At 36.5% G+C, this 13,119-nt stretch overlaps 1 protein-coding gene and 1 long non-coding RNA gene across 4 annotated transcripts in view; one reads left to right on the top strand and one right to left on the bottom strand.

Moving 5' to 3' along the window:
* The window catches only part of LOC135217865 (ufm1-specific protease 2-like), a 33,495-nt gene extending 30,759 nt beyond the window's left edge, over nt 1-2,736 (bottom strand). The window contains exon 1 of the mRNA XM_064253886.1: nt 2,475-2,736. Within this exon, the coding sequence (XP_064109956.1) occupies nt 2,475-2,519 (45 nt within the window). The 5' untranslated portion in view covers nt 2,520-2,736. The remainder of the gene's footprint in view (nt 1-2,474) is intronic.
* LOC135217867 (uncharacterized) overlaps nt 1-13,119 on the top strand; it is a 333,302-nt gene that overhangs the window by 191,080 nt on the left and 129,103 nt on the right. The gene's annotated exons all lie outside the window — the stretch shown is intronic.

Below are 13,119 nucleotides of genomic sequence, written 5' to 3'. Positions count from 1 at the left end.
ACTGTACTATCTAAAATTTAAAAACAATATGTACGGGAATAGTGCACTGATCTAAAACAATGGCCAGTGTCTTGCTAAGACTGTCACACTAGAGGTCCCAGCACCTATATTTCATTACTCCTTTTTGTTTTCCCAAAACCAAATACACTGATTTCCCACTGCGGCCCTGTAACGTATTGTAGGGAAAGGGCTGATATTTGAAGAACTTAACTTTCAAGGCTCAAGAAAAACTACCATCAAAACCATATTTCAATGGTGAATTTAGTTAGCCTACAGACAATTTGTGAAATTTATCAAACTAGGCTAGCCTAGTATAGCCTGAATATATAAGGCTGGCATAACACCAAATATCATACAATGTTAAGTTGTTGAACTCTTGAAAATAGGGTATTCTAAGCAACCACTCTGGATGGACTATTACCTTGGAAATTTATTTTTCTTATATGTGCTTTTAGTGTTGTTGATGAAGGATTTGATGTAGTTTATTGTTGGTCAATTATCATTAACCTCATATCCACCTAACATGGTTCGGGGACCCTTTGGGAAAGCGGGGTTTTTAATAGGGGAAAGCGTTGGGGGAACTGGGCTGCCATGTTGTTATGGAATAGTTGCATGCATGCATAGGTATGTCATTTGGGAGCCAAATGTTTAAGGAGGGACTGGCTAAGGAAACCTATTATAAAAGGAACTGTACCCTAACCTAACCTAGCACACCATGTTACTTGGCTGGGAGGCTATGTGCCTGGAGTAAGGGAAATTCAATTTCTACGAAAAGCTCCCCTATAACACTGGACAGGCACAATAGCATCCCAGGATGGCCAGCATACAACTTCTGAGGTTAATTAAAGTCTACTGACAAAAAATTGCTGAAAATTCTCAATAGGGTAAACAACCGCCTTGAGTCCATCTTACTCACGCAGACCACCCTTTTTCACTCTATATTTAATTGGTGAAACATGAATAGAATTACATCTTTAAGCATACCATTAAATAGATTAAATTTTCTTCAACATAATGGGATATATGAAAGCGCCATATGAACTAAAATAAGCATGTGAGGTCTTCGTACAATATGTTTTCAAGGCAGTTTTTAAATCCAACTTGCCGTCTACTCACATCTGGTCCCTTTCGTCTCCAACATCAAGACCACATCCTTCCCAGCACTCATTTGAATAATATTAGTATATATATGTATAAGACTGCAGTTGTAATCAGCACAATAAAACAACATTTTGTTCCCTATATTAGTGAAAGTATGAGACGTCTTATTCCTGGGGTCATGGTTTGAACTGAAATGCATTTTTACCCTGAAATCGGTGGTTTTATCCTTACTACCATCACAAATGAAATTTCACATTGCTTATTTGATTGTCATTGTACACATTTTTTTCTTATTTCACTCCAAATTGCTCTTGAAATGCGTTGAGAGTTTGTTGACAGGGAAGCCATGGCGGGAACAATTTTCGTCTTAATGTACAGGGTGTCCAAAAAGGTCCAGTATACCATTAAAAGTATTTATGTATTGCTCAGAAACCATATAACATAGAGTAATGCAGTTTTTTGTAGAATGATGTGCGTAATTCATTTATGTAATTCATAACCTTACAGTGATGTTTAACTACTTATTTAAAAATTATCTAGTGCACTTTTCTTCTTTCCTCCCAGAAAATCACGAGTTTCCTTGGACTCCAAGGCAATCGTCGTCATCATTTAAGAAAGTGTCCCAGCATCTATGGGTAACGAGTGGTGTGTGGATTTAGTGCAGGAAATGGAAAGTTTATTGACACAAGTGACTCGGCAAACATCGAGATGGCATCAATCTTCTACACTTAAGGTGTTTTAAGTAAAAGTTTTGAAAGCGTCATGGAGGTAAGTTTGCACTGTGTGTGGCTAGACTTTCATTAACCTCTCTTTAATCATAAATTAGCCTATGACATTATTTTGTACTTTAGGAGAAAACTCTTATTTCGAGAGGAAAGTACAGGTCTTGAGGTGTTGCTTCCACGACCAATGACTCGGGACTGGTGTCCATCTCTGGTGTCAGGATGTGTTAAAGTACTTTTTCAGAAAGGTGGGTCAATGAGCGGGCAAGACTGGCCCAGGTAGTCCACTCGGTTGTTTACCCTAGGTACTAGCCTAAGCAACCAAAATACTACTAGGTAGTAGGAAAAATAAATTTCCACAGTAGCTAGCAATACCTGATGCGGAGCTCTTGCTTATTTCTACCGAAAATAGAAATAAAAAGGGTTTAGAATCGGAGAAAGTGTTGAGACCGTTAGGACCTCATCTCCAGCCTGAATAGTAGAAGTTAGGATAGGAATACCTAGCCTCGGTTTAGGCCGAGTAGCTATCCTCATAAGCGTAGACTTAGTGTACATGAAGCTATTTATTTCTTGTTTTGGTTAGTAATTGGTCATGTAGGCTCATATTATATAACCAGTGAAAGTGTGTATGATGGAAAGATAAAAATGTACCTGATATAACTGTGACAGGATTGACAGCTGGTCCTCGGATTTCATGTTGACTTGGAATCAAGAAGGTTTGACTGTCAGTGATTCGCAAAGCTTCCTCCCCGTGTTGTGATAATTATTTATGACCGTACCCAGATCTCATTTGGGTTTTAGTATAATTGATAAAAGTTATGTATACATAAATAAAGGCTATAATTGCTTTTAAATGTCGAAAGTTACAATTACTAATACATCTTTTGTTAATACCATCTATAAAAAGCCTCTGCCTCACACGGTTCTGGTCACATTTCTAACGTTGACACTTAACAAATTAAAAATGTTCCTGTTACGGAACTGATGATTTGTAAACAGAGGTTTGATTTAAAGAAAATGTTTAAGCGATACTATACTGGAGTCTGATACCAGAAACAGGCATATGGTAAATGTCCTGTAGAACAGAATTTTTAAAAGTGTCCTATACGCTCATGTCATAACATCATAAACCCTGCAGAAAAAAAAGACTGGTTAGAGATATAGTTAAAGATTATTCATAACACTTGCTGAATAAATATAGCTTGGAAGAAGCCCTGAAAAAAATATATATTAAATAGGGAACTGTAGAAAATCCAGAAGAAACAACAGAATAAAACGAGGAATAAATTGAGAATTTTAAAAGGAAATAGCTCACACGTCTGTTTTCAAGAAATGAGGTCAAGAGGAGGCTACCCTTGTCATGAGAACTCCATGAAACACGTTGGTTATAAAAGCGAACTTCAGAGGAAAATATAAACATGAAATTGTACCCTCTACAAAGATTATAACAGAGCGTTTATTATCAGTAAAAAAACGTGGCCAGGATATAAAAACAGATATGCTAAGGAACGCAAGCAAAAGACCAGGAGAATACAAGAGTAGATAGGTAATGAAAGCAAAACACGGGGGAAACCAGTAAACCCATGAGAATAAAGGAAGTTTACATGACCATTCAGGTTGCGAGATCTGGTCACAAGACGATTTATTCCGTAAGAAATGGGAACTACAAAATATCTGATCAAGAAAATGGATTAAAAAGTATGAGCAAACCGGTTGTGCTTACGGGAGTGAGCAGCGGGGAATCTCTGGTCCGATCCTACTCAAAACTTTAATCTCACGTAGTTTTCATCGTTGGATGTTCGTGTGCCATTTGAAATTTATAATGTAATGTAAAGTTACATAATAATTACCTTCTGATTTTATGAGAAAGATAAAAAATGTGATAAGAGTTGCTAATAACAAGGAATAAGTTGAAGTTACAAAAATAAACTGGAGGGTATGTTGTAGGCTTAAGCGATTCCGAACAATGAATTTAAAACAAACTGCGTAGGCCCTATCTGTATGGAGATCGTGTGCGTGCAGACCTTGTTGTGTCGAGTCCACAACAAGGAACCAGGAAGAGACTAATTTCATTCAGCAAAGTACATTATTTATTTCCTCTCACTTGCGCTACACACACACACACACACACACACACATATATATATATATATAATATTATATATATATATTATTATATATTATATATATATATATATATATTAATGATATATATATATATAATAATTATATAATATATCATATATATATAGATATATATATATATATATATATATATATATATATTATATAGTTTGTGTGTGTGTGTTTGAGACCAACACGTCGTTAAGGTAGCCTGCTGGCAGTTGGAGGATATGTGTATGGTCTAGTTTGTAGTGTCTGGTGGTTTGATGTACTACAATGACCTGCCTCCACCCTGCAATAACAATGTTCACAATAAAAATTCCTGGATCAAGCGCCATAAACTCCACCCATCACTGAAGTCTACCGCTAACCCTTATTATGTGTTAAATGTGGAGAATAGTAGCTGTGTCCCCCGTCGGCGATTTTGATTTTATCGGAAAAATATTTTTTACAACTTCCCAGTATTTAAACTCAAATCCTTTTTCTCTTTTCATCACTATGTAAGTTATTATATCTTGTGATCCAGTTCTTATCTGTATTTTTTCAGAACCGAAATTGAATTAGGATTTCGGTGGGACAAGATTTGAATGTAGCCAATCATTCCAAAGAGAAAGGGACTTGACTCTATCCCCTGTCATTTTCAAAGAGAGGTTCGTCTGTAGTTGCCGTAATTCGCAGGATAAAATTGAGAGTACTAAAGAAAAATGGCCATTGTTTTTATTACTCTACCTAATTTGTAAGACAAAATTTCACCTTGTTTTGATGTTATAAGACTTACTGTTGCTAATAGATCACTATGATTTATTAATTTGTCTTATTTGTTTTGATATGTATTTGCTTGTTGTTACTTACCTTGTGTTTTCATTGTTATTTCTCTTTCTGAGAATATTCCTTACTTGTCGATTTCCTTTCCTGAACTGAACGGCTTTCCTTATTGTAGACCTGACCTTGGCCGCGTAACTTTGTTTCTCCAACTATAGGGGTCCCCTTGGCTTGTGATGATAATTACCTTCCCGCAAATTGCAATACGTGTGTTTTTAATCTTAGCACTCCATCATCATTTATTCACAGTTCATATTTTCCATCTCAGGCATGAGGAACAGGCAGGGTGATATTTTGTCACTCGACCCTAGAATAAAATTGAAAACAAAAAGGAAATGAAGTTATACACTGTAGTACTACTTTATAGAGAAATAATGATGATAACCTTTTATTACCAAGTGATACAGATATGAAATGAAGTATAACGAGCAGTATAGAATCCAATCTTGACGAAGTCCTGAAATTTATTTCAATTCCAGTGCTTTTATTGATTGGCTTATCTTGATTGACAGGTTAGAGTAATTATTATGTTTTTAAAAGTTGCAGTAAAAGGTTAATATTTATCTCTAGATATCTCATCTGGGGGATTATTATTTGACATTGAAAGATGAGAATGAATATAAGTGACACAATAAAAATGGAGACCAAGGCTATCAGTGATGTTCATTTTACCAGCGATCAAGGAGGAAAACTTGCCCTTAACCCTTTGGCTCAGTTACCCATCATTATCAGAATGCAGCAACTGAGTGAGTCACTTACGTGTCACTTTCGACTTTTTCCAACTCTGTATTGTATCACGATTTTAGCTCTTTTATTGTTTTTGGTTTTGACGAAGATACCGCGATAGAATGACACCAGAATGAGTATCAGTAGGTACACTTGCAGAAACTTTACAAATACTGTACATGGTAAAAATATCTCCTACCACAGCTCATGCTCTAACACTTGGAAAAGACTGAAACGGTTCATTAGGATTTACTCTTTGTGAGGAACAAAATACCTTTCCAAAGAATACTGAGAATGAGTCGTAGCTTAAATGACTGATCACCTTTACATGAGATTACAGGACCACATACATAACGTGATTATCGTGGCCTTGCAACTCCGACTTCTTTACCAGAATATGTATTCGATACACAATGATAAAATGAAATGTGTGCTCTCCAGACATTACCATAGCAGTTCCTGAAAGCAACATTACAAGTCAATGGAATTCACAAAAGTTTCACAGTAGCGCGCTTATCTGTGATCAGTAAGTGCACATGAAGATATCAAACAACTATTCGATCAAATAGAGCAGTAGGAACACACACACTCATAGGAGGGAGGGAGAGAGAGCTTTGTCATTAATTCCTGATGGTTGAAGGGATAAGTCACAGTCATCCAGATATCAAATCCTATCCTTGTATCTACTCTCTCCGTGGTAGATGCACTTAAATTTTGGAATAATAACTACTCATGTGGCACTCAAGTCATTCTGCTAATGCTCTGCAAGGTTTAGGAGACTGAGAATTACTTACAGGAGTGCCCTTGAATGTATTTGTAATCATCAGGCCTCCAGGTCTCTACATAAAGCATAAAGTGTTTATAGCTTAATATTTGTCCAAGAAGCTTATCCATGCTTCTCAGCAATTTTATTTTTGTCACGGGACTGCGGCATCAAATATTTTTCTACCTAAAGTAAGTTGGTTCCTCAACTTGGATTTGTTTCTGGTGTTTCAAGGAAGGCAGCCACTCAGCAGAACTGTGATGGCTAACACCATACGTTTCCATTAACCAGGGTTCTACATTTGGGTGTGAGGATAAGTCTTTCATGGTTCTCTGAAAGGGACCTTCTATGGCAACAAGAAACCACAGGCTGCCTCAGCAGCAATGATAACATAACCCAGTGGCAACCAGGGTATTAATACTCCCACTGCAGCAACTCTCCCAGCTAACATTACCCCAAGGGCACTGTCATTGTCATTGTAATTTAGGTAAAGTGAAGATGACAGATCTGTATCTACCTCAATAATGTATCCCTGAGGAAAAGTGAAGTTTATAGACCCGTATCTTCCTCACCATCGGGTCTGTGAAAAAAAGTGAAGATTATAGACTCGTATCTTCCTCACCATCGGGTCTGTGAGGAAAAGTGAAGATTATAGACCTGTAACTTCCCAGGTAACTGGAACTATGTCGTTTTAAAAATGAAAATGACCAGAACAACATTTAATGCTCACCACTCACCCTAGTTGTATGATTTGTTATAGTTCCGAGTACGGGATGTTACCTATCACTTGACCACAATTGTGCTTGTGTTTAAGCAAATTGACCAGGTTTTTTATGTACCAGATTGGCCACATTATTCCATCACTTTAGAATGGAGTTCTGCGGATAAGGACGCCACATCAGACACTGACCGTAAAGGCCTCCATCATAGAGGCAAACCACTTTCACACATATGTTCATGCACAGGAACACTTTAACGTCGTTACCTTCTTGAAGAATAACTCATCATTGCCATTCCTCTAACCAGCTTGTTTGTGGAATAGCACAAACTAGCCATCACAAGAAGCCCTACTCTTGGTCCCCCTGTGAGTACTGTCACTACTCTAAGGCAACGACCCATAGCAGGATTTCTATCACAGTCAAACTTTTCTCACGAAAAATTCACACAGTAGGTCACCAAGTGTGATGCAACACCGCAAGACCCTGCTCAATGGATGATTTGTTGCAGACGTCAGGTTCTATTTACTGACATAGGTCAGGACAACAAACATCACATTCCTGTCAGTCATGAACATTTGTTGTGGCGATTTCTTGTCAAATTTTACCATGAACTTCACTTTCGGTGCGACACCAATACCTTGGTAGCCATCATCAGAAAGCAGTTTTGGGCCAGTAGGACATTACAACCTATCAGTGTTATCAGACATTGCATGTCTGATAACAGTCGTACAGAGTGTGCTTCCCTCCCACCCCTTAACTCTCTGCCTCTCCAGTACTGGAAGGGGATTTTTTTTATCTGTACCATCACTGCAACCAACAAGGGAAATTGCACTCTACCTTTGTGAGACAGCCACTGCAAAGGAGTTTATATGTACATTAAAGTATTTCAAAGGCCATCAATGTTTGCCCCTATATATGTCTCAGAAAGTGCTGCAAATATTGTCACCGAGTTTTTGGAGTTTAGTTAAGAACCTGAGGTTCCAAACGAATTGACTAGTGGCAGCCTGATATTGTGCTTTATGATGCCTCGAGTACCGTAGATGAGAACATTTTACGAGACAACAGTCTGCCTCCTCAAGACCATGTACCAATTGAAACCATCCTTAATGAAATGAAAGACATTCCTCACAGAAGACAAGGATATGGCCATCCTTCTCCTTTGTACCATGAACTGGAGAACCACCCATTCCCTTAAACCAAATTTTTCTTCGTTAAGCAATAACCCTTTCTCAGCCTTTGGAACAAGATATTCAAGCCTATTGCAGTACAAATCTTGACTTTCAGCCCAGCTATTCTAACCTTTGCAACACCCCTTAACAGTTTGCACATGTGGACACATCAGTACCTACTTTTCTCTGGAATGGTACAGGTCCATCCATCATAGCAGCTGGTAACTGCTGTTTAAAACCAAAGAATCCCACTCTCAAAGAAACTGAAAATTGCAAGAAGTATCATCAGCACCCTGATGGGGTTGTCTAATCTAATTAGCTGACATTTGAACAGTGAGAGGGATTTTTGCAGCTCTGCTACTGATGAAGGCTCTGTGGAGTATGGTCACCCAGTGCCACTTCAGGCCAGTTAATGGCCACTTGGACACCTCTCACTGGCAGCTTGGATGGAAAGTGATATATTTGTTTCATTCCTCTTTCTTGATAGATTAAATAACTTGAAATGTTTCAAATAAATTCATTGAAATAAACATGAAATGATTGCTGAATATTGTCATGGGCAGTGGTTAATCAGCTGTGTGACTCCTCCAAGCGAAATCCACAACCAATTTTCTATTCACTGTAATGAGCCACTCTGTTTATGATATACTGTTTGTTTGTTTCACTGTTCTCCTGCAGTTGAGTTTTTATTGTTCTTTGTTGTTTGAGCTGACCTCTCTTGATTCGTATGACTTGAGGCTGTTATTCATTGAACTACAGTCCTAACCTTGACTTATGCTCTTTTCTTAGTTGAATTCCATTGTTTTGTTCCCAGATTATTTCAACAACCGAGAGTCTTCCTTTAAGTACTTGTATGTTGAATTTGCTTTATGGGTTCTCAATGTAATTGCTTGAAGTTCCCTCATCTACTTTACAATATAAGAAGTATGATGTTTCGTATTACAAAAATAGTTTAGAGATTGTAGATTAGCATAACATTAATTATATTTATGATATTAAGTATGAACTATCTTGTTGTTTTGCCACTTGAACTACAAGTGTTAGGATTTAAGTTAGTTGGTTTAAGACATCCAAGACTTATGAATTTTAATTTTTATATTTAGTATATTTAACATAGCTTGTTCCTTTTGCTTACTAGGAAGATGCAACTAATTTTCCACATGAACCCCATTTCCTTTTTTCCGTTTTTTTATTCATTTTTATTACTATTTCTTTCGTTCTTTGTTATCCATTTGTTTCATGCCTTGTCTCACACCTTTTGTTGACAACCAATCCCGTGTGATAGAGTCAGTAAAAGTTCACTGTGCAAGTGGTCTATAATTGCAATTTCAGCGACGCCACAAGGATTGTCATCTGCGGTTAAACTAGGTATTGTATGGTACCTCGCTACCACAGGTAAGAAAAGAGACAAACCTTTTTGCGAGTCTGTCATTAATCTTAAAGGCACCGTCTCATCTGAGTGATGGCCCTACCATATTGTTTTTCTCTTTTCCACTTGTACAGACAAAAGGAGCTCTATTAAATATTTCGATATTAAGAGTAACTTTAGACAGGTACTCTCGGTTGCCTCAAATTGAGCTTAGAGAAGTTGGTGCATGCATAGACAATTTGTCTGTGTGCTCCATGTGTCAGTCGCTCCATCAATTTTTAATAGATTAGTCCATTTTTCATGTTCGAATATTAGTTTTTGTTAACTCATTAACGAGTTCTCAGGACTTCATCCAATCCAAAAATTTCTATTCTAAGAAGTTACAAGTTTAAACAATCCAAAAGTAACTGAGTATCATTGCCAGAAGAGAAAGTAAGCTTGATGAACTGAAAAGAATATCTAGTGAGCTTTGCACCTCTTCAAGATTTTTTCGGTTACGATATAAGATTGGTGACTGTTCACGTAGCTGCTGAAAATGCTTTGTTTATTACCTGTGTTCTGGAAGATTTTGTGGGTCTTTTGTTGTCAAAGGGAAATATTAAAATAGCCCAGTCCTCATATGTGAGACGTTCTAGAGTTCCTGAAGCTCTCGATATGGATGTGTTTAAGCTGTTATTTTCAACAAACTGGGCCTTTTCCTTGAAAATCTTTTGTACCTGTTTAAGGGTTTGGAGGTCACTCACGAAAATCAGAGACAAGGGAAAGGCAACTGTACTGTCGCACAATGTTCGAGAGACAGAACATATTCATACGTGATGAGCAGTCAAACTCAGTTGCACTAACTATTGGCTTATATACTTGGCAGTATGTCGATAGTGGTGAGTTGTATTCAAAATGAAAAGGTCATAGGGAGAGTAATCTTCTCCTAAATGAATTTTTAGACTACAGAAGATTAATGCTAATATATATATATATATATATATATATATATATATATATATATATATATATATATATGTGTGTGTGTGTGTGTGTATGTGTGTGTTTTATGATATATATATATATATATATATATAATATATATATATATATAATATATATAATCTCATGTGTATACAGGAAGCATGTATACATGAGTATAGTTCGTACGAGGTCGACGCTGCGATGATTACGATAACTGTTCTGCAATAGCCAAATTATATCATAACTGTCCTGGTTATGAAGTACGGGTTTTAAGCTGCCAAAAGTCTGTGATTTCAACCTAAAACTTAGATGGGTTAGCTTGGTGCAACGAACTTTTTTTTTTTAACTGCTCTTGCAATTTGCCACTGTAATGAGAACACCGTATTATGTAGAGCAGAGGGCTATGAAGCAATTTATCCTCAGAAGGAAATGAGAAACCTGTCGCCGAAGGTATGAAAAGTGAAGGGACTTCAGAGGCACAGAAAAGGTCAGAGCGTGCCAGAGGTCAGAGGTGAAGTGGAATAAAAGATTCAGTGGATGCTGCTATCCGTTACTCCGCCTACGTAGCGCCTTCATATCAGCTGAGTGAGGCCGAGTCAAGCAAGTAGACCTTAGCGATTCATCGAAACTGAGAAAATCAGTCATTTTTGCCCATCCTTTATACACACCCCGTCGTGCAAACGTGGAAGAATAATCACGACCTTTTGGATCTGGTGCCTTTGCAAATAAAAACAGGCCACTTTGGTGTGGAAGAATGTTGTTAAATTGTTATTAAACCAAGGAGGTATATGTATTTTGAATTGTCGTAGGTCTCATCACATGATTTGATCGCTGCATGATAAAGAGAGCTGCATTATAAAGTGCATTTGTTGCATAGTAGTATCAGTTCATAAGTATCGCCGGTCAGACATTTTTGAACGAGCACCATCTGATTAATTTTATTATTGTTATTATTATTATTATTATTATTATTATTATTATTATTATTATTATTATTATTATTATTATTATTATTATTATTATTATAAGCCTCCACCAAGGAAGTTATGATTTTGGTTAAGTTTGTTTGTCAGCAGCATTATGTTGAAACTAATGAATGGCTGTGTACGAATTCTAGTTGAAGATTGACTACATTCCCAGAAATGAATGATCCGAGTTAGGCATGCAACAGAAACTAGCTCTGGCTCCAGAAATAGCTGTCTTCTTCTTATTATCGTAGCTGCCGTGAACAAAAAGAAGGGGGCCTTGCAACTTTGTTAATAAAAGATATGATCGAAGAAGATTATCTGGGGAACTGCAAAGCATCGATTGAAATATGTAGAATGGAGGAGGACACCACTGAACATTTATTCATGTGTAAATTGCTACAAAAATCGGATCAAGATATAAATTTAGGGGCACTGATATTCCCTAACAGAAAACTGGGAGAATATATAAGGATAGCCCTCAAAATTAAGAATGTTCTTAACCTGGAAAGCGATGGATGTCAAAGCTAAGTAGCACGGCTATGCGTCAGTTATAAAGAAGAAGAAATGACATGGAGTTGGGATAAAAGTAAAGTAGAAGTATTGGATTGTATCTCATTTAAATATCTTTTATTTTTCGGGGTTAATTTGGTTGCAAACAAGGGATAATAGACATGAATTAAGATCAATCTTGAAGTAACATAAAGTAAAGTTAAACTGAATAATGAGTAAAGTAAACAATTAAGGGAATGAGGCTTTGCACCTCATAAACAGTGTAGTGTGCCCCCAACTGTGTTTGTGGAGTGAGCGCTTAGGAACCAGGAACCAGGATTCTATTATATATATATATATATATATATATATATATATATATATTATATATATATATATATATATATATATTATTATATATATATATATATATATCATATTATATATATATATATATATATATATGATATATATATATATATATATATATCTATATATATATATATATAATAATATATAGATATATATATATATATATATATATATATGATATATATATATATATACATATATAACAGAAGCAATCGATAATCGAAGAGACTAAATATCTTAACATAAGAACAAGGGCATACAGAGAATAAGTGACAAATATTAGACTCGAGAGACGTTAGCGAAATCGAAAACAAGTTATATTAATTAAAAGTGTTGTTCAGTATCGCATTAAGAGAAGACCAAAGTACGAAGGTTAAAAGTTGGGTCGAACTAATCTATTGAGGCCAGAGGATAATGGAATATATGGGCAAACAGAAATCTTGACCTCACACAGTGACCCCTTTAGAAGATGTTACGAGGCTCATAACAACCATTGAATGAAACGCATTGAAAAGTAGAACGTGAATAATAGCTGGAAAAGTGAGCTCTTATAGACGAAAAGTGAGAAACTTATATTGTAAATAGGCGCCTAATGAAGATCTCATAAATACCGATCGTTCGAAGAAACGGCAGCAGAAGACAAGAGATTGAAAGAGAAGAGAGCCGAGAGTCTGCGACAGTGACTGCGGCCCTCCATTGTGATTTGTGGACTTGTGAATTTCTTCACGAGTGCCCAGTGACTTTAAAAACGAATCTAACTCCAAGTGTTGACTTATAAAGTTACAAGTGTTAAAATGGACTCGGTTCAATCA

Source organism: Macrobrachium nipponense, chromosome 9 (assembly GCF_015104395.2).
Source record: "Macrobrachium nipponense isolate FS-2020 chromosome 9, ASM1510439v2, whole genome shotgun sequence".
Taxonomy (NCBI): domain Eukaryota; kingdom Metazoa; phylum Arthropoda; class Malacostraca; order Decapoda; family Palaemonidae; genus Macrobrachium; species Macrobrachium nipponense.
This window is presented reverse-complemented; position numbering and strand designations above follow the sequence as displayed.